The sequence below is a fragment of the Heterodontus francisci genome, chromosome 30, assembly GCF_036365525.1.
Source record: "Heterodontus francisci isolate sHetFra1 chromosome 30, sHetFra1.hap1, whole genome shotgun sequence".
Lineage (NCBI taxonomy): Eukaryota > Metazoa > Chordata > Chondrichthyes > Heterodontiformes > Heterodontidae > Heterodontus > Heterodontus francisci.
In genome coordinates, this window is record NC_090400.1 from 12,124,521 (window position 1) to 12,146,182 (window position 21,662).

At 41.3% G+C, this 21,662-nt stretch overlaps 1 protein-coding gene across 3 annotated transcripts in view; it reads left to right on the forward strand.

Annotated features, from left to right (window-relative positions):
• Positions 1–10,251: 10,251 nt before the first annotated feature.
• Positions 10,252–21,662, forward strand: part of LOC137346577 (serine/arginine repetitive matrix protein 3-like) — a 372,584-nt gene continuing 361,173 nt past the window's right edge. For all 3 annotated transcript variants that reach the window (XR_010968731.1, XR_010968732.1, XM_068010094.1), the window contains exon 1: positions 10,252–10,499. Coding sequence is in view for 1 of the 3 variants with exons in the window: in XM_068010094.1 (XP_067866195.1) it covers positions 10,252–10,499 (248 nt within the window). In the remaining 2 variants the exon portion in view is untranslated. The remainder of the gene's footprint in view (positions 10,500–21,662) is intronic.

A 21,662-nucleotide genomic window follows, 5' to 3' on the forward strand; every position in this document is an offset into this window, starting at 1 on the left:
AGAGCTAGAAGGGGACATGAAAAAGTCTTGGCGGGTAGGATTAAGGAAAATCCCAAGGCGTTCTACACTTATGTGAGGAACAAGAGGATGGCCAGAGTGAGGGTAGGGCTGATCAGGGATAGTGGAGGGAACTTGTGCCTGGAGTCGGAGGAGGTAGGGGAGGTCCTAAATGAATACTTTGCTTCAGTATTCACTAGTGAGAGAGACCTGGTCGTTTGTGAGGACAGCGTGGAACAGGCTGATATGCTCAAACAGGTTGAGGTTAAGAGGGAGGATGTGCTGGAAATTTTGAATGATATGAGGACAGATAAGTCCCCGGGGCCAGACGGGATATACCCAAGGTTATTACGGGAAGCGAGGGAAGAGATTGCCGCGCCTTTGGCGATGATCTTTGCGTCCTCACTGTCCACTGGAGTAGTACCAGATGATTGGAGGGTGGCAAAAACAAAGGGAATAGGGATAACCCTGGGAATTACAGACCAGTCAGTCTTACGTTGGTGGTGGGCAAATTATTGGAGAGGATTCTGAGAGACAGGATTTATGATTATTTGGAAAAGTATGGTTTGATTAGAGACAGTCAGCATGGCTTTGTGAGGGGCAGGTCATGCCCCACAAGCCTTATTGAATTCTTTGAGGATTTGACAAAACACATTGATGAAGGAAGAGCTGTAGATGTGGTGTATATGGATTTTAGCAAGGCGTTTGATAAGGTTCCCCATGGTAGGCTCATTCAGAAAGTAAGGAAGCATGGGATACAGGGAAATTTGGCTGTTTGGATACAGAATTGGCTGGCCCATAGAAGACAGAGGGTGGTAGTAGATGGAAAGTATTCAGCCTGGAGCTCGGTGACCAGTGGTGTTCCGCAGGGATCTGTTCTGGGACCTCTGCTCTTTGTGATTTTTATAAATGACTTGGATGAGGAAGTGGAAGGCTGGGTTAGTAAGTTTGCCGATGACACAAAGGTTGCTGGAGTTGTGGATAGTGTGGAGGGCTGTTGTAGGTTGCAACGGGACATTGACAGGATGCAGAGCTGGGCTGAGAAGTGGCAGATGGAGTTCAACCTGGAAAGTGTGAAGTGATTCATTTTGGAAGGTCGAATTTGAATGCAAAATACAGGCTTAAAGACAGGCTTCTTGGTAGTGTGGAGGAACAGAGGGATCTTGGGGTCCACGTCCATAGATCCCTCAAAGTTGCCACCCAAGTTGATAGGGTTGTTAAGAAGGCATATTGGGTGTTGGCTTTCATTAACAGGGGGATTGAGTTTAAGAGCCGCGAGGTTATGCTGCAGCTCTATAAAGCCCTGGTAGACCACACTTGAAATATTGTGTTCAGTTCTGGTCGCCTCATTATAGGAAGGATGTGGAAGCTTTAGAGAGGGTGCAGAGGAGATTTACCAGGATGCTGCCTGGACTGGTGGGCATGTCTTATGAAGAAAGGTTGAGGGAGCTAGGGCTTTTCTCATTGGAGCGAGGAAGGATGAGAGGTGACTTGATAGAGGTGTACAAGATGATGAGAGGCATAGATAGAGTGGATAGCCAGAGACTTTTTCCCAGGGCGGAAAGGGCTATCACCAGGGGGCATAATTTTAAGGTGATTGGAGGAAGGTTTCGGGGAGATGTCAGAGGTAGGTTCTTTACACAGAGACTGGTGGGTGCGTGGAATGCACTGCCAGTGGTGGTAGAAGCAGATACATTAGGGACATTTAAGCGACTCTTGGATAGGTACATGGATGATAGTAGAATGAAGGGTATGTAGGTAGTTTGATCTTAGAGTAGGTTAAAGGGTCGGCACAACATCGTGGGCCGAAGAGCCTGTACTGTGCTGTACTGTTCTATGTTCTAGCCAATCTTCTATTCATGCCAATATGTTACCCCCCACACCATGAACTTTTATTTTGCACAATAACTTTTGATTTGGCACCTTATCATATGCCTGCTGGAAATCTAAGTACAGTACATCCACTGGTTCCCCTTTATCCACCGCTCGTGCTACTTCTTCAAAGAACTCCAATAAACTGGCTAAACAAGATTTCCCTTTCACAAAACCATGTTGACTCTGCCTGATTATCTTGAATTTTTTGGTGCCCTGCTATCATGTCCTTAATAATCACTTCTAACGTTTTCCCTATGACAGATGTTAAGCTAACTGGCCTGCTTTCTGTCTCCCTCCCTTTTTGAACAAAGGAGTTACATTGGCTATTTTCCAATCTAATGGAACCTTCCCCAAATCTAGGGAATTTTGGAAAATTAAAACCAACGCATCAACTATCTCACTAGCCACTTCTTTTAAGACCCTAGGATGAAGTCCATCAGGACCCGGGGACTTGTCAGCCCACAGCTCCAACAATTTGCTCTGTACCACTTCCCTGGTGATTGTAATTTTCTTGAGTTCCTCCCTCCCTTCCACTTCCTGATTTACAGCTATTTCTGGGATGTTACTTGTATCCTCTATAGTGAAGACTGATGAAAAACACCTGTTCAATTCATCTCCTTATTTTCCATAATTAATTCCCCAGACTCACTTTCTTTAGGACCAACGCTCACTTTGTTAACTCTTTTCTTCTTTAAATATCTATAGAAACTCTTACCATCTGTTTTTATATTTCTAGCTAACTTTCTCTCGTACTCTAATTTTTCCCTCCTTATTAATCTTTTAGTCATTTTTTGCTGTTTTTTATATTCTGTCCAATCTTCTGATCTGCCATCCATCTTTGTGCAATTATATGCTTTTTCTTTAATTTTGATACTGTCTTTAACTTTTTTAGTTAACCACAGATGATAGGAACTTTTATTTCTCATTGGAATGTATCTATTCTGTGTATTCTGAAATAGGCCCTTAAATGTCTGCCATTGCATCTCTATTGACATATCCCTTAACCTACCTTGCCAGTTCACTTTAGCTAGCTCTGCTTTCATGCCCTCATTATTTCCCCATGTTTAAGTTTAAAATACTAGTTTTTGACACACTCTTCTCTCCCTCAAACTGAATGTAAAATTCAATCATATTATGATTATTGCTGCCTGGGACGCCTTCACTATGAGGTCATTAATTACTCCTATCTCATTGTTTGGTACCATGTTTAGTATAGCTTGCTCTCTGGTTGGCTTCAGAACATGCTGTTCTAAGAAACTATCCCAAAAACATTCTATGAACTGCTCAGCTAGGCTACCTTTGCCCATCTGATTTTTCCAGTCTATATGTAGATTAAAATGCCCCATGATTATCACCATACCTTTTTTGACAAGCTCACGTTATTTCTTCCTTTATACAATGTCCTACCATGTGGTTATTGTTAAGGGGCCTGTACACCACTCCCACAAGTAATTTCTTGCCTTTATCATTTTGCATCTCTACCCAAACCGCTTCTACATCCTAGTTTCCTGAACTTAGGTCATCCCTCTCCATTGTGCTAATACCATCATTAATTAACAGAGCCACTCCTCCACATTTTCCTAGCTTCCTGTCCTTCATAAATGTCATGTATCCTTAAATATTCAGGTCCCAATCTATGTCATCTTGCAGCCATGTCTATTGGCTATCAGATCGTACTTATTATTTCTATTTGCGCTATCAGTTCATCTGTTTTGTTTTGAATGTTACATGAATTCAGATACAGAGCCTTGAGTTTTGTCCTTTTAGTTTTTTTTGTAACCTGTAGCCTGATCTGCTGATTTACTCTTAGATTTGTACTCTCTGACCCTTCCTGTCATGGTGTGTTTGTCATTTCCCATATTAATACCTTTCTCTCTTGATTTACCACATCTTCGCAAATTTGATCCCTTGCCCCCATTATTTCATTAAAAACCCTCTCTACTTCCCTAGTTATGCTGCTTGCCCATGACAAAGCAGGGATTATAGGGCACCTTTGCAGATAGACACAATTAGGACAATTCCTAAGCATAGCATTATTGTGCAAATCTTGAAAATCTGAATAGCCAGGTTTAAGATAAAGTGAGTGAGTAATGATGTTGAATTATGTCTTTTGCCTTGAAATTGAGCTCTTTGAATATCAGGATACAAGAGCTGAACATGCTTGCTGGCTATAAGAGCAGCAAATGAAATCAGCTTAAGATGCCTTGCCTAATTTATAGTGGACATGACTCCACAGCACATCAAAATTCAGCATTAAATCCTCAGCCTCACTTAGAGCCCAGGTAAAATGTCCCACTGGTATCATAAAACGTAAAATGTCCCAGTGGTGCATTAAGTGAGATCTTTGATAGTTTAACATACATTATGAAACCAGTCTAGAGTGGACACTTACCCTGATTTAGCCTGTGCTATATCTGACCTGGGATTGCTCAATGTTGATATTGGTAAAAATTGGAAAAAAGGCTCCTTTCTGGAGCTTGGTGTTGCCTGTTTTGTACCAACAAGCAACTTTCATTTAGATAGTACCTTTAACATAGAATAATGCCCCATGGAGTGTCACAGAGGCATAATCAGATGAAAATAGATGATGAGCGAAAGAATGAGCTATTAGGAGGGTTGATCAAAATCTTGGTCAGAGAGATGGACTTTGAGGCGGATCTTAAGGGGCGAGAAGGAGGTGGAGAGGTTTAGGAAGGGAATTACAGAATCTAAATTACTGAAGGTGTGATTGCCAATAGTGGGGTGAAAAGTAGAGAGGGGGAATGTCAGAGGATTACAGAGTTGGAGTTGGGGGAGGAATGGAGAGAGGTTGTAAGACTGTATGAGGATACAGAGAAAAGGAGCAGTGAGCCCATTAATGTATTTGAACAAAAGGATATATACATAAATTCACCATAAAATACATCTTTGAATGTGATTACATGAGCTGGATGTCTTGTTACAAGAAATTTAATCTTGTTTTACTGATGTTCTCCTCTCAATAATCTTCCACACCTTACATCTCCTGCATCTGAACTGGCTCTGAGCACAGTAGCCTGCTGAATATCCACCAGAAAATGCCCAAGAGAAACATGGTGGAGTCTTATAATTTAATCTCTCTTCACTCTGTGGAGGGAGACATCTGGCCTCTGCTTGGAGTCTTGCAACAGTGGAGTGTGGGATTGAACCTGCAACTTAATGATCTAGCACTATGTATCAGTATCTAAGACATCAACTGCTTTAAAAAAAAAACATATTCAGGACAGTGCTTTAAAAGTACTGACTTTTATAGTTTGGTTATGTGTGGAGTATCTATTTCAATGCACCTATTACTTTTAAAGTATTCCCACAGATACATTCAGATAAATGTGGTCTTACAGCAATATTTTGACTAATTATCTGGCTCCCTGCAAGAACATATCAGCTAGTCCCACACCGAGCCCTTTCCCCGTGTAGGTGCATTTCCAATTCCCTTTTGAAAGCCCCAATTGAATCTTCCTCCACCACACTCTCAGGTAGTGCATTCCAGATCCTAACCACTCGCTGCGTAAAATGATTTTTCTTCATTTCACCATTGGTTCCTTTGCCAATTACCTTAAATTAGTGTCTTCTGATTCTCGATCTTTTCACCAGTGGGAACAGTTTATCTCTATCTACTCTGTCTAGAACCCTCATGATTTTGAACACCTCTATCAAATCTCCTCTCAACCTTCTGTTCTCTAAGGAGAACAACCCTAGCTTCTCCAATCTATCCATACAACAGATGTCCATCATCCCTGGAACCATTCTCTTAAATCCTCACTGAATTCTCTATAAATCTTTTACTTTCCTAAAGTGTGGTGCCTAGAATTGGACACAATACAGTTGAGTCTGAACTAGTGTTTTACAAAGTTTCATCATAATTTCCTTTCTTTTCTTATCTGTGTCTCTATGTATAAAGTCTGGGATCCTGTATTCCTTTTTAGCCACTTCCTCAACCTGTCTGGCCACCTTCAACGATTTGTGCACATTTACCACCCCCCCCCCCCCCCCACCCCTCCCCACCTGCCCCCACCTGCCCCTGGTCTTTCTGCTCCTGTACTCCCTTTTGAATTGCACCCTTTATTTGATATTGCCTCTCCTCATTCCTCCTAGCAAAATGTATCACTTTGCACTTCTCTGCATTTAATTTCATCTGCCATGTATCTGCCCATTGCACCAGCCTGTCAAGGTCCTCTTGAAGTTTATCACTAACCTTCTCGCAGTTCGCAATACTTCCAAGTTTTTTGTCATCTACGAATTTTGAAATTGTGCCCTGTACTTCCAAATCTAGGTTATTAATATATATCAAGAAAAGCAGTGGCCCTAGTGCTGACCGCTGGGGCATCCCACTGTATACCTTCTTCTAGTCCCGAAACCAATACTCTGTTTCCTGTCACTCAGCCAACTTCGTATCCATGCTGCTGTCCCTTTTCTTCAATGATCTTAGCTACAAAAATAAAATAACTATTTTGCACATTCCACTGCAGTACTGAAGGATGCTGCATTTTCAGAGGTGCCGTCTTTGGACTGAGACATTAAATCGAGGTCCCATCTGCCCTCTCAGGTGATGTGAACAATCCCATGGCACTGTTTGGAGTTATGTTCAGTGTCTTAGCCAATATCTATCCCTCCATCAATATCACAAAAAACACTGATTATCTGGTCTTTATCACATTGCTATTTGTGCGAACTTGCTGCCCATTGGCTGGTGTTTCCTATATTACAACAGTGACTACAGTTCAAAAGTACTTCATTGGCTGTAAAGTGCTTTGAGACGTCTGGTAAAACGTGCTATATAAATGGAAGTCTTTTTTGTTATCGTGAAGTATAATATTTTTACGAATGTACATGTTTTATACTGCTCCGTGATGTGTTTTCAAATGTCTATTTATGCGGATGAGGTGATAGTGCTTCTCAACTAGAATTCCACTTTTTACTGTTCGAATGGGAAATCACCAGAGTTGGAGGGGACTGCAGCTGTGTTTTAAGTTTAGCCTGTTTAGCGATGTCTCAATTCATTCCATCTTCGCTGCCTCCAGAGAATCCTTGGCATCAGGTGGCAGGACCGTATCTCCAACACAGAAGTCCTCGAGGTGGCCAACATCCCCAGCATATACACCCTACTGAGCCAGTGGCGCCTGAGATGCCTTGGCCATGTGAGCCGCAGGGAAGATGGCAGGATCCCCAAGGACACATTGTACAGCGAGCTCGTCACTGGTATCAGACCCACCGGCCATCCTTGTCTCTGCTTTAAAGACGTCTGCAAACGCGACATGAAGTCCTGTGACGTTGATCACAAGTCATGGGAGTCAGTTGCCAGCGATTGCCAGAGCTGGCGGGCAACCATAAAGGCGGGGCTAAAGCGTGGCGAGTCGAAGAGACTTAGCAGTTGGCAGGAAAAAAGACAGAAGCTCAAGGAGAGAGCCAACCGTGTAACAGCCCCGGCAACCAATTTTATTTGCAGCACCTGTGGAAGAGTCTGTCACTCTAGAATTGGCCTTTATAGCCACTCCAGGCGCTGCTTCACAAACCACGGACCACCTCCAGGCGCTTACCCATTGTCTCTCGAGACAAGGAGGCCAAAGAAGTTTCTATGAGGAGACTAGTACAATGCAATTCACATAGAATCCGGCCTACCTGCTTCAACTTTTAATGACGTGACTGATCTCATTATGCATGCGAACCGTTGTTGGGATGGGTGATCGTCTTCCAGTGATGAAAGGTGGCACAGCTCCCCACTTTCCTATCAATAATTTACATTGAGCTGAAAATCTTTATTGAAATGCTATACGAATGCTTTCCCTGAGCTGACGTGGAGGGAAACTGAGCACAGTTCTCTAACAGGGGCTGTTGCAAGTAAAGCTACGACTTCCGTGTCCTAAATGGGTTGGCCATTTGCGAATTGTGGCACTCTATGCAGGGAAATAAAAGCTTATTTCCCGAATTAAGTAGTTTTCGATATCCTGTTTCCTTCCCAATTCTGTATTATAGTTTCACCCTGGGAACTCTTTAGTTCCCACTTTGAGACACGACACTGTTGCAGAAAACTGACTTATTATGCAGCACTAAGGGATTAAAAGGGATAGACGCCAAAGCACATACTGTGGCTGCAGCTCTGAAGATTAAAATATCTCCCAATGACGTTAACAAAGGTTCAATAAATGTTTTAGAGGTTTAATTTCAGCAGACATCTTTAGTAACGTTTGGATGTGGTCTGTGTTGAAAAACTATAGAACTGATCAACAAGCAATGGTTAATGGGAGCATCTCTGGCTTTTAAAATTCAGATTTGTTGCTGTGCTCCTTCCATGGATTTGATCAAAACCTGTTTATTCGGCCATGCTTGCTGAATCTTCGTTCACTTAAATGGTCAGTAGCAGCATTCCGGATTCAAGGAGATTACCAAATCAGTCATGAGGGATAAAATGATTATAAACGTAGAAGAAGAAAGTTAGAGGATGTCTTGTAGATGTTAGGAATCGTATTCAGTGGAGACAACAAACGCGAGAAACTACAAGAACAGCTCATTAGTTTCCTGTACTTTGACGTCTGGAGCGGTACAGTGGGAATCGGCTGTAAGAAATTGCATTCTTGATCCTTGGCCTTTGTTCTGAACGATGTGTGTAAACCAGAGGATTGAAGCCGCATTTTCATTTCAGTTAGAGAAGTAGGGACAGTATGCCATCTACTTCCAGACTTTTATTTGCTTTGTCAAAGTCACTTTCATTGTAAAACACCTGATTGTGTTTTACGCAGTGTAGAGTTGACCTGAAAAGAATTTATTCCTGCGTACATTGTAGATTAAATCCAAGATTTAGTACTTGTAGGTCTTAAATCTAGATTTAAAAAAAAACGAAGCGTAGACTGTCAGTTGTATTGTCACCAATTCCCGCACAGAAGTCCTCTTTAGCTAATATAACAGTTGGAAATTTCATTTCCCGTTTTTTCCCCCGCGTTCCAGTTGACCGGTTCGGAGGATGGAGGCGATGCTACATCTCTAATTATAGCGCAAAGCTGGGACTGGCTGCTATATTGTAAGGAGGATTTAGGTCCCATTTCCGTCAGGCGAGTTGTCAAGTGTGCGCTGTACTGTACTTATATATGCGAGGTGTTATTAGCAGTCGGCGCGTTGTATTACACGAGACAGCTGGCAAAGCAAACCTTTTTTTCAGTATTTAAGCTGCCACGTTTCAAGCTTTTCTCCAGTGAGACTTCCATAGATCGTGAGCTGGAGACATTTGATAGTCCCACAGGCGGACACACTGTCATGTTCAGAGGGTGTATTTGGTTAAGTCTGACCCATCTATCAGAGGTGGTTGGCGTGACAGATTTCCGAAGGGATCAGTGAAACATCAGAATCCTTTGGACGTTCGGCGTTAATCATTACGAACAGTCAGTCTCAGCACCCTGCACAGCGCCTCGCGTTACTGCACCACAGATGGCGAGACCGGGATATTACAGCTCTTTGGAAACTTGCACCTTGTGATCAAAGTCTTATCAACACTCTGGACAGCAACCCAGCAGCAAGAGCTCCTGCTTTCAGCACCGTGGACAACAACACAGCAGGCGAACTGCTTTCAGCACCACTGGAAAGCAACATAGCTGGAGAGCTCCCCCTTTCAGCACCGTGGACTTCAACGCAGTGGCGAAGGCACTTGCTTTCAGGACCTCGGACAGCAACACAGCGCCACGAGCTCCCGCTTTCAGCATCGTGGACAGTAACACAAGCGAGCTCCCACTTCCATTATCCTGGACAGCAACACGCCAACCGGTCTTCCTGTGGTTAGCACCTTGGACGGTAATGCATTTTGTGAACATTTGGACTCGATTGTTGTTTAGCAGCGGTCTGGTTAAAGTTAGGGCTGCAAATGGTAATAGACTTTCTAGATTAACGGCTGTTACATTTGGCGAGCGTGGCTGTGAAAAATGTTGGAACGAAGTTGCATTCGGATCCGGGCACAGTCATCCACATATTTGGCCAGTGGGATTTAGGACTTTCTGGAGTAGTGGCATTTAGCACTGTAATGGGTAATGCGTGTTAATAACCAGCGGAAGCACTGAACTGCCAATACTATGCATTCCGTAAACTAGCAGATACCACTTGCTGAATTCAATACAGTGGACAGCATTTACGCTTTGTAAAACGGTAGAAATGTAATTGAATTCTGGACCTTCGGCGCTGCCTATCACACTGGAAAGGTTTAGGTAAAGCGAAAATTGCCGCCGCGCTCTTAAAATATTGCACCATAGTTCAATATAATCCGGCAATTCTTTCATTAAACTGTCACTTTGGATGATCTGATTGTGAATTGAATGAAACTGAAGTCTTGTTTTTCTCTTTCCCTTTCAGAGTTTAAGAGGTAATTCGCCCGTCATCATCATGCACAATAACGGTGATGGCCTGGCCTCTCCTCGGGAAAGCTGTACAAATGGTTGCGGCCAGCGGAACGTGTCTGCAGTCCGGCAAAGGACGGACAGTGGCACCGAGTACAATGCCGAGGAGAACCCCAAGAAAATGGAACCGGTGCTGGTGGTGAAAAAGGCCAACCGAGAAATACTGGATCACGAACGGAAAAGAAGAGTCGAGCTCAAATGCATGGAGCTCTACGAGATGATGGAGGAACAGGGGTAAGTGTACTGGATGCATTAATGCTGCATACAAGTCTGTAAGACAGGGAATCCTGACACTTAAGTGCAGAAGATATGTTCGAAAGATTTAAAGGTGGGGCGTTTTCCTGAGCCGTTTCCTGGGCAGCATTGTTTTTTTAAAAAAAGTTTGGGACACTGTTTTCGAACAAGTCGTTGTATGAAACAACTCTTGAATTAAGCCCAACCGTAGGCAACTCTGCCGGCAATACTTAGTAAATTTACACTGGACTTTCCAGAAAGTGATTCCATTTAACTCACACCACGGATGAGAATCACAAAGGTTCTATTGGATTATTTCATAATAGAGATAACTTAAACTTGTTAAAATGACTGTCCAGGTTCAGATTGTTGCTGAGCAACTGAACTGTGATTATTGCCAGTGATGTGGGATTTGTAAATAAGAGAGCGTGTTCAGTTGGGACAGTTTGGCAATTTCCGGTATACTGTGACATTCAGGGACCTTTTTTTCCTGAAGCAGTTTATTACAGCCCCTAAGGTGTTTTTTGAACATTGTACACTCAACGTCATGCTTCAGAGGGTTGAGGGAGAGAACGGGGAAAACAATCAAAGACCAAACGCTGTGAAATGTGAATTGTGCATTCGTTCTTATAATGTGTCCGGTTAGGGATTCCTTTGGATTGCTTGGTTAGAAGTTCGAGGTGACTGGCAAATGAGGCATTAAGTGGGTCCCCGGCTAAAGGCGATTCCAAATTTACTGTCGTCAAGTCTTCTAAACTCAATGCTTTGCGCTAAGTTTAAAATGACAATCTTTCTCCCATCCTTGTTCATTAAACATTAAACAACTGCTTGGGATTTAATATTTAATTTTAACAGTACGTGGGAATTCACACTAACTGTATCTACCTTTGAATTGTTTAAAACATTTATTAAACATTTGCTTAATTCGCAGACATTTTTTCTGCACCTACTACACGGCAGAAATACAAAGAAAAATATAAAAATAACATGGCCACTTTAATGAATTGCTCATCATATCCTATTTCTTACAAAATTGTAAGCTCAGACAAAATGAAGGAAAGTGAGTGATAATAAGCACCATACTGTACCGCCTAGAATCCCCTGCTGGCCTTCCGCAGCATGTGATGGTTCCATTGTGGGTGCCACAGATTGCTAATTAAAACAGCAGCAATTAAAGAACTATTCTAATTAACTCTTGATGCCCTGGCAACTTTGTGATTTATTGCATAATTAGAGACCTGACTCTAATGCATTAATCTCCTTTAGATCTGGGGTTTGGAAGCATACGTGTCCGTCATCTCCACTTCAGATGAATTTTTTTCTCCTTTGTAGTCCCTAATTTCCAGTGTATGGTATGGTCACTACCCCTTAAAAACTGGTTGCAGAGTGAAAATCAAAGGGCGGAAGTAATTTGCTATCCACCCACAGCATTGGTGAATGTGTTTGTAACTGCTTAACATTGTAAATGACTTTTTCTTGAATATTTTTTCTCAATGTATCAATTTCACAATGTGCAATATCTCATCCTGCTAGGTCACTGTGGTAATATCCCAAAACACAGCATTTTACATAGATCTAAATACATTTAAAAGCATTTATATATTTTGCAAGAAGAACATTAATGGAAATCTTTGTCTCAATACTATATTGCAAATAGGTTGTTCAACTGAATGCAAAACTCTGCATACCTAGTGGCATAATTGACCATTTCCTTCTGCATCTTCAACACTCTAGACAGACAATGATGGTCCTTATCAGGAGTTAGCAGGGCCTTATTGTGATAGAGTGCATAAATTAAAGTATTTGTGTTTTTATCTTAACTAATATAAGCATCATTCATTCTGCATCTACTACATCAACATTATAGTTTTAGATTTAATTTACTTTTAACAAGCTAAAATTATATGGCAGAACAGCCTTGCCCATTTGTATTGTTCTTCAGGACTGGCCATCATGTGATTCTAGTATCCAACTTAGATTAGAAGAGCTTTGCTTAGTTTAGTAAAAGTGGTTAAACCCAACAATTTAGTGTTTTGACATCTAACTGAAAAAGCAAAGGACCTGTGAAATGTGACAATTGTTGTGTCATAAATTCAGCATTTGTTGTTCTGTGCATTTGTTACTGCTACGTGACCCATGATTTACTATAGTCTATTGTATTGCAGACATTAAATGTGAAGATATTAGTTCAATGCCACACCATGGTGAAAATTTGCAGAGCCATTCTATGTATTATAATACCTTTTTTATTGGTAGGGATTCCATGAAGTAAGACTGAAGCAGGATTTGAACCTGTCCTGCAAAATGCAAGTGGTGATTTTTCACCCAAAATCTCCCTTCCTGTCCCTCACCTGAAGGTATTGGCTCCTTAGTGGGCAAGGTTACATCGGCAGTCTATGCCTCCAGTGTAATGTAGGTTTTCACCTGCAGTCGTGCAGACGACAAGCTATGGATCTTAGTTGTTGTCACGAGTTAATGAGGACATTTATTCAGCAAGGATTTTTTCAAGCACCAATTAATTTACATTGGATTAACATCAGTAGTAATGGATTTTGCTTCGTGCAGATGGTTTGGTATATAGGATAATTTAAATCCCATCAGGTGAAACTCCTGGTTAATTTTTCAAGCAGTGGTTGTTACTTGGTTTCAGGTTTCAGGCCGAAGTGTTGGAAACCAGCCACAAGAGTTGAGCTATATTTTCATGACCAGCGTGTCCTGTGTTGGACAGATTTGGGTGAAAACAGCTATATATGTGGCTCTGATTTTATGTTAAAGTGTATCTGAGTTTCTAACTCCACAAAGAAGGTATTGTATAGTAGGAGAACACTACAGTAATAGTTTCAGATTTTGGAATTAAAGGGGGATTATTTTTGGATGACAAGGAGGATTGAAACCAACAAAGTAGCTAGATTCGTTTTTATTTTAGTTAGCCAGGTTCTGACTTATGGAAATGCATCACTACATTGCAGTTTCTAAAGCAAGCTACTGAGAAATCCACACAGGCTATTTCTGTTTGTCCAGCAGACAGTGCCCACGTTTGCCCCACAGGGATACGCCTAAGGCTAGAATGCTATCTGTCAGTTACCCCTTTAAATAATATTTGCTACAACCTAAATAGATTTGAGTGAAATCGTTGCACAAGAAGGATTGGTACCTAGCGAACATAGATTTAAGATAATTTGCAAAAAATCCAGAGGCGAGATGAGGAGAAATTGTTTTACGCAGCGTGTTATTACAAACTGGAATGCACAGCCTGAAAGGGTGGCGGAAGCAGATTCAATAATGGCTTTAAAAATTGAATTGGATATATACTTGAAAAGGAGAAATCTTCAGGGCTGTGGAGAAAGAGCAGGGGAGTGGGACTAATTGGATAGCTCTTTCAAAGTGCTGGCACAGACATGATGGGCCAAATGGCCTCCTTTTGAGCTGTATGATTCAATGGTAAGTACAATTTACTAACTTTGTGTGATTCATTGTACAATGTTAATATTTTTGTCCATTAAAGTTTTTTTTTATACTTGATTAAAAAATGTCTACATCTATATTCTTTGCTAGAATGTTATGAATCTTTGGTTCGGAACTTCTCTACCACATAAACCATTCTTGATAAGTAAATGATATTAAATACATTCATCTTGATTGGTGATAATGTGCGTGTGTACTCAATAATGAATCATTAACCTATTTGTAACAATAGGCTTGCATTAGGTGATCTAAGGGGTGTAAACATTTCCAATTCGGGAACTGTTTCTTTAGATTGGAAAATTGCGCATGTCATTCCACTATTTAAGAAAGGTGACAGAGGGAAATCAGTTAGCCTAACATCTGTTGTCAGGAAATTGCCAGCGTCTATAATTAAGGAAAAGGTGATTGAACACCTTGAAAACTTTCAGCTAATCAGAAAGAACCAGCAATGATTTGTAATTGGTAGGTCATGCCTGAACCTGATTAAATTTTTTGAAAAGGTGACTAAAATAGTGGACAGGGGAATGTCTATGGATATTATTTATATGGACTTCCAGAAGACATTTGATAAAGTCCTGCAGAAGTGACTATTAGCCAAAGTTGAAGTTCATGGAATTGAAAGCAAATTATAGATCTGGTTAGGAAATTAATAAGTGGCAGGAGACAGAAACAGGATAATGTAACAGTATTGGCAGGATGTAACTGGTGGTGTTATGCAAGGATCTGTGTTGGGGCTTCGACTATCCAACGTATTTATTAACAACTTAGATGATGGAATAGAAGGTCACATATTCAAATTTGCCAATGACACAATGATAGGTGATATTGTAAGCACTGTAGATGGAAGTGTAAAATTATAAAGGGATATTGATAGATTAAGTGACTAGGCATAACTGTGACAAATAGATTTCAATGTAGGAAGATGCAAGAACATACACTTTGGACCTAGAAAGGATAGAACAGGGTATTTACCAAATGGTGAAAAGCTAAAAACACTGGAGGCCCAAAGAGACTTGGGGGTGGGTGGGTGGGTGGTTGGGGTCCAGGTAAATAAATCATTAAAGTGTCACAAACAGGTACAGCACATGATCAAAAAGGCTAATGGAATGCTGGGCTTTATAGAGGACTAGAATACAAGGGTGTAGTAATCATGCTTCAGCTATACAAAACCCTGGTTAAACCACACATGGAATATGTGAGCAGTTCTGACACCACACCTTAGGAAGGATATATTGACCTTGGAGGGAGTGCAGCGTAGATTTACCAGAATGATACCCGGATTCCAAGGGTTAAATTATGAGGAGAAATTACACAAACTAGGGCTGTATTCCATGGAATTTAGAAGGGTAAGGGTTGATTAAAGTTTTCAAGATATTAAGAGGAATAGAGTGCAAATAGAAAGAAGCTATTTCCACTGGTTGTGGAGTCTTGGACTAGAGGGCATAGTTTAAAAATTAAAGCCAGACCTCTCGGAAGTGAACTTAGGAAACATTTCAATGCACAAAGGCTGGTAGAATTTTGGAACTCTCTTCCGCAAATGGCAATTGATGCAAGATCAATTGTTATTTTTAAATCTGAGATTGTTAGAGTTTTCTAACTAAAGGTATTAAGGGAGATGAGGTAAGTAGATGGAGTTAGGTTACATATCGGCTATGATTTCATTGAATGGTGGAACAGGCTCGTTGGTTTAAATGGCCAACTCCTGTCCTAAGTTCCTGTGTTCCTTTTGAGCTCCTCAGGACTGGGGCCGCTGTTTGGGAATAATGAGACATTTTGCAGATTTGATTTAAATAATTAATCATAAGTAATTTTTAGAGAAAATAGTTAAAGGGCAAATCAGCACTAACTACACACAATAACTAAGTAAAACAAGTAAATCTTCTGACAATCATCTTCCACTGCTAGTTAGTTGATAAATGTGTTGTATGTTTGGCTTGTCCACTGCCACCTTAATATATTTAGTTTGTCTAGCTTAGAGAAATTACTGAGTCTTCTGTACTTTGAACATTAACTCTTTATTATATTCTAACTATTTGTCTGTACCCATACCTTTTGTCTTTCAGTCAACTTAGGTAGATTCCTGGTATGGCATTTCCTATTATAACTATAGGCCTGTTGCTTTCGGAAAGACTTTTCTTTGCCTTGAACTCTCTGATAATCCTCAACTTCAAGCCCTGGAAGTAACTTTTTTGGTAGGATTGGAAGTTGTGTTCTAAGCTTCCTTCCCATCAACAGTTCTGATGGTGCTAATCCACATAGCAATGGAATAGTTCTGTAGTTCAGGAGTGCCATTTGAAAACCTTGATTTTTCTTTAACAGTGCTTTGATTGTTCTGACTCCTCTTTCAGCATCTCCATTAGATTGTGGATATGTAGGGGAACTTGTAAGATGTACAAATCTTCAGTTTTCCACAAAGTGCGCGAAGTAGTCGTTTGCAAATTGTGGTCCATTATCCAAAACTGTCTGATCAGGTATACCATGTGTTGCAAAGATTTCTTGTAACACTCGAATGACTGTTTCAGTTGTCGTTGTGTACAAACGTTTGACTTCGATCCACCTTGAAAAGTAGTCGATGACAATCAGGTAGGATTTTTTCATTAAACATGAATAGATCCATTCCCAGATGTTCCCACGGTCTGGTTGGGAAGTGGGTTAAGATAAAGGGTTTTTTCTGATCTTGTCTGTGCACTGCACATACCTGGCAATTAGAAATAATTTCTTCTATATCTTTCAATATTCCCGGCCACCACACAGATGACTGAGCCCGTACTCTGCAGCTTGTGATACCCATTGGCCCTGGTGTATTTTCTCCAAGATGTCTGCCCGGAGTGAGACTGGAATCACCAGCCTCTCGTCAGATACCAGTAAATCATCCACAATAGTAAAGTGCTTTCTGTACTCAAAGAAGATTTTCATCACCTTACCACTGGGATGTTGTTGTGGCCAACCTTGCGTGCAATATTGGCAGATATGGATACGTTCCTCATCTTGCATCTGAGCGTGGTGAATTTCTTGGAGCTTTTTTGAGCTTGTTGGCCATTGTGATGCAGTGAACTGAGAATATGACTCAGTCTCATTAATTAAGTTAACACCCTGTTGTGTAGGATGGTCGATAGTAGCTCTGGACAATGCGTCTGTTGTCGTTTGTTGCCTACCCTGTACATATACCGTTTCATATGTGAACCTCATTAGCCTCAGCCGGAATCTCTAGATTTGCAGAGGCATACTAGCGAGTTCCTTTTCACCAAGGAAGGAAACTAGGGGTTTGTGGTCTGTCTCTATGACAACCTTTAAACCAATTATATCATCTCAGAACTTCTCACAAGCTCACGTGACTGCGAGGGCTTCTTTCTCTATGACGGCGTACCTCGTCTCAGTGTCTGACAATGCTCGTGATGCATAATAAACCAGTCTTTGACATTTATCTGGCTGTTCTTGGGAAAAGACTGCCCCTATCCTTGTAGATGAGGCATCTGCTGCAACTGTGGTTGGTAGTGAGAGGTTATAATGCAGTAGGATATTCGGCAAAATCAGCATATTCTTGATGCTTTGAAAGGCTTGCTCCTGATGTGCATCCCAACAAGCTTGAGCTTTCCTTAATAATTGTCGTAAAGGTTCAGCAACTTGCGGTAGATTGGGTAAAAATTTTGTCAACTGATTAACCATTCCAAGGAATCGGTGAAGATCTTGGACAGAAGTCCTTTCAGAAGAATTTAGTTTAGGCTGGCATCAAGATCGGCGCAGGCTTGGAGGGCTGAATGGCCTGTTCCTGTGCTGTACTGTTCTTTGTTTAAGTAGGAAGTGGAAATTCACTAATCGCTCTCGACCTTTGAGGGTCTGCCATTATGCTGTTGATACTGGAAATGTGTCAGAGCTAAGGAACAAAAAAGGTGCAGTTACCTTGCTTGGTGTTGTCTATAGGCCATCAGCTAGTGGGAAGGACACGGACGAACAAATTTGCAAGGAAATTACAGAAAGGTGCAAAAATTATAGGGTAGTTAAAATAGGGGACTTTAATTATCCAAACATAGACTGGGATAATAGTAATGTAAAAGGCAAGAGCTCCTAGAGTGTGTTCAGGAACATTTTCTACAACAGTATGTTGCTAGTCCAACGAGAAAGGAGGCACTGCTAGACCTGATTCTTGAGAATGAGGTGGGCTCAAGTGGATCAAGTATCAGTAGGAGAGTATTTAGGGGATAGTGATCATTGTATCATAAGGTTTAGGCTGACTATGGGAAAAAACAAAGAGCAATCCAGGGTAAGAATAATTAACTGGGGGAAGGCTGACTTCAATGGGGTAAGAATGGAGCTGGGGCGAATAAATTGGAGTCAAAAGCTGGCAGGAAAATTGGTAGATGAACAACGAGCTACCTTCAAAGAAGAGATAGTTTGTGCACAGTTAAGGTATGTTCCCTCATAGGGGAAAAGTAAGGCAAACAAATCCAGAGCTCCCTGGATGACAAAAGAGGTAGAGATTAAGATAAAGGAGAAAAAGTGTGCTTATGACAGATGCCAGGTAGAAAATACTATTGAGAACCAGGCTGAATATAGAAGGTCCAGAGGGGAAATGAAAAAGCAAATAAGAGAAGCAAATAGAGAACATGAAAAGAGACTGGCAGCTAGCATTAAAGGAAATCCCAAAGTTCTCTGTAGGCATATAAATAGTAAAAGGGTGATAAAAGGAAGAGTAGGGACAATTAGGGACCAGAAAGGGGATTTACACATGGAGGCAGATGGCATAGCTGAGGTATTCAATGAATACTTTGCATCTGTCTTTACCAAGGAAGAAGATGCAACCCATGCAATGTTGAAAGAGGAAGTGAGTCAGACACTAGTAGGGTTTAAAATTTGTAAAGGGGAAGTATTAGATAGGCTGTCTGTGCTTAAAGTGGATGAAGCACCAAGGCCGGATGAGATGCATCCAAGGATACTGAGGGAAGTGAGGGTGGAAATCGCAGAGGCACTGGCCATAATTTTTCAGTCTTCCTTGAACTCGGGGGTGGTGCCAGAGGACTTGAGAATTGCAAACATTACACCCTTGTTCAAAAAGGGTGCAAAGATAAGCCCAGCAACTACAGGCCAGTCGGTTTAACTGCAGTGGTGGGAAAACTTCAAGGAAACGTAATTCAGGACAAAATCAATAGTCACATGGACAAATGTGAGTTAATTAAGGAAAGCCAGCATAGATTTCTTAAGGGAAAATCATGTTAACTAACTTGCTGGAGTTTTTTGAAGAGGTAATAGAGAGGGTTGATGAGGGCAATACTGTTGATGTGGTGCACATGGACTTTCAAAAGGTATTTGATACAGTGCCACATAACAGACTTGTGAGCAAACTTGTAGCCCATGGAATAAAAGGGTAGCAATATGGATATGGAATTGGCTGAGTGACTGGAAACAAAGAGTAGTGGTTAATGGATGTTTTTTCAGGCTGGAGGAAGGTTTGGAATGGAGTTCCCCAGGGATCTGTGTTAGGACCCTTGCTTTTCCTGATATAAATTAATGACCTAGACCTTATGTACAGGGCACAATTTCAAAGTTTGCAGATGATATGAAACTTGGAAGCATTGTGAACTGTGAGGAGGATAGTGTAGAACGTCAAAAGGACATAGACAAGTCGGTGGAATGGGCAGATAAGTGAGAGAAACTGATTCATTTTGGTAGGAAGAACATGGAGAGACAATATAGAATAAAGGGTACAATTCTAAAAGGGGTGCAGGAGCAGAGGGAGCTAGGTGTATATGTGCATAAGTCATTGAAGGTGACAGGACAGGTTGAGAGAGTAGTTAATAAAGCATACAGTATCCTGGACTTTATTAATGGGGGTATAGAGTACAAGAGCAAGGAAGTTATGTTGAACTTGTATAAGACACTAGTTCGGCCTCAGCTGGAGTATTGCGCTGCACTTGAGGAAAGACGTGAGGGTATTGGAGAGAGTACAGAAAAGATTCATGAGAATGGTTCCAGGGAGGAGGAATTTCAGTTATGAAGATAGATTGGAGAAGTTAGGACTGTTTCCCTTGGAGATGAGAAGGCTGAGAGGTGATTTGATAGAGGTATTCAAAATCATGAGGGGTCTGGACAGAGTAGATAGAGAGAAACTGTTCCCACTCGTGAAAGGATTGAGAACCAGAGGGCACAGGTTTAAAGTATTTGGTTAGAGAAGAAAAAGTGACATGAGGAAAAACTTTTTCCTGCAGCGAGTGGTTAAGGTCTGGAATGCGCTGCCTGAGAATATGGTGGAGGCAGGTTCAATTGAAGCATTTAAAAGGAAATTAGATAGTTATATGAAAAGAAAGAATGTGCAGGGTTATGGGGAGAAGGGGAATGGAACTGAGTGAGTTGCTCTTTCAGAGAGCTGGTGTGGACACAATGGGCCGAATGGCTTTCTCCTGCACTGAAATGATTCTCTGTCCTAAAAAAACAAATAGATGTTTTGGAAAACTCACACTTCTCATTAAGCATTAGGCCTTCGTCTTGTAGATGATTCAAAACCACTCTAACCTTCAGGTCTTGTTCTTCAATGAATTCACCATGAGCTAAGATGTTGTCCATATGGCATATTACTCCTTTAAGGCCCTGTAGAATGTTCCACATTGTTCTTTTGGAATATTTCTGATGCTGATGTTATTCCAAATTATAGACTTATAACAAAATCTTCCAAACGAAGTAATGAAGGTTGTCAGTAACCTTAACTTCTTATCCAATGGTACTTGCCAAAGCCACTATTCGCATCAAGCTTTGTGAACATGGTACTTTTGGATAACTTTTCCAAGCTTTCATCCACAGGACATCGGATGAACCTGTCACAGGCTTATTAAGTTGAGTTAAGTCTACACAAATGCGAAATTTACCATTGGGTTTAGGAACTGGAACCATTCCCGAACACCATGGGTGAAATGACTCCCATCTTGGTCATTTCTTCTAACTGATATTGGTCTTGCTTCATAGTGGGTGTGCTGTCTTCCTAGGCTTGAAAAGACAGACAGCTTTAGCATCTTTTCGCAATGTAATGTTATATTCGGTCTTCAGTCTTCTTAGACCAGTAAATAATTCCTGGCAATCTTTTTGGAAGTGACTCCTGGATTCTTGCTGCTTAACCTCTTCCACTTTTCTTATAAGATGAAGGTCAATACAAGCCCTTCTACTGAAGAGAGAACATTTCCGATTCCTTAGAACATACAATGTTTCTGCTTTCCGTTGTACTGGATGTTGCCCATAGCTTCCCCTTGAATTTCAGTTCAATCCTCTTGGGCCATTTTTTTTCCCTTTATTCATTCATGGGATGTGGGCGTCGCTGGCTATGCCAGCATTTATTGCCCATCCCTAATTGCCCTTGAGAAGGTGGTGGTGAGCTGCCTTCTTGAACCGCTGCAGTCCATGTGAGGTAGGTACACCCATAGTGCTGTTAGGAAGGGAGTTCCAGGATTTTGACCCAGTGACAGTGAAGGAACGGTGATATAGTTCCAAGTCAGGATGGTGTGTGACTTGGAGGGGAACTTGCAGATGACTGAGGAACTGAGTTTCTGTTGGTTGTGGGTAATGCATTGATAACCATGGTTCTATGTTTGATCAGACTGTCACACTTGCTGCAGTGTCTTGTTTGAAATTGGTGATATGTCTGTTGACATCTATATCTACAGACCAAAGTACCTGATTAGGATCATTGATCTCACCAAGGAAGTCTTCTGATTT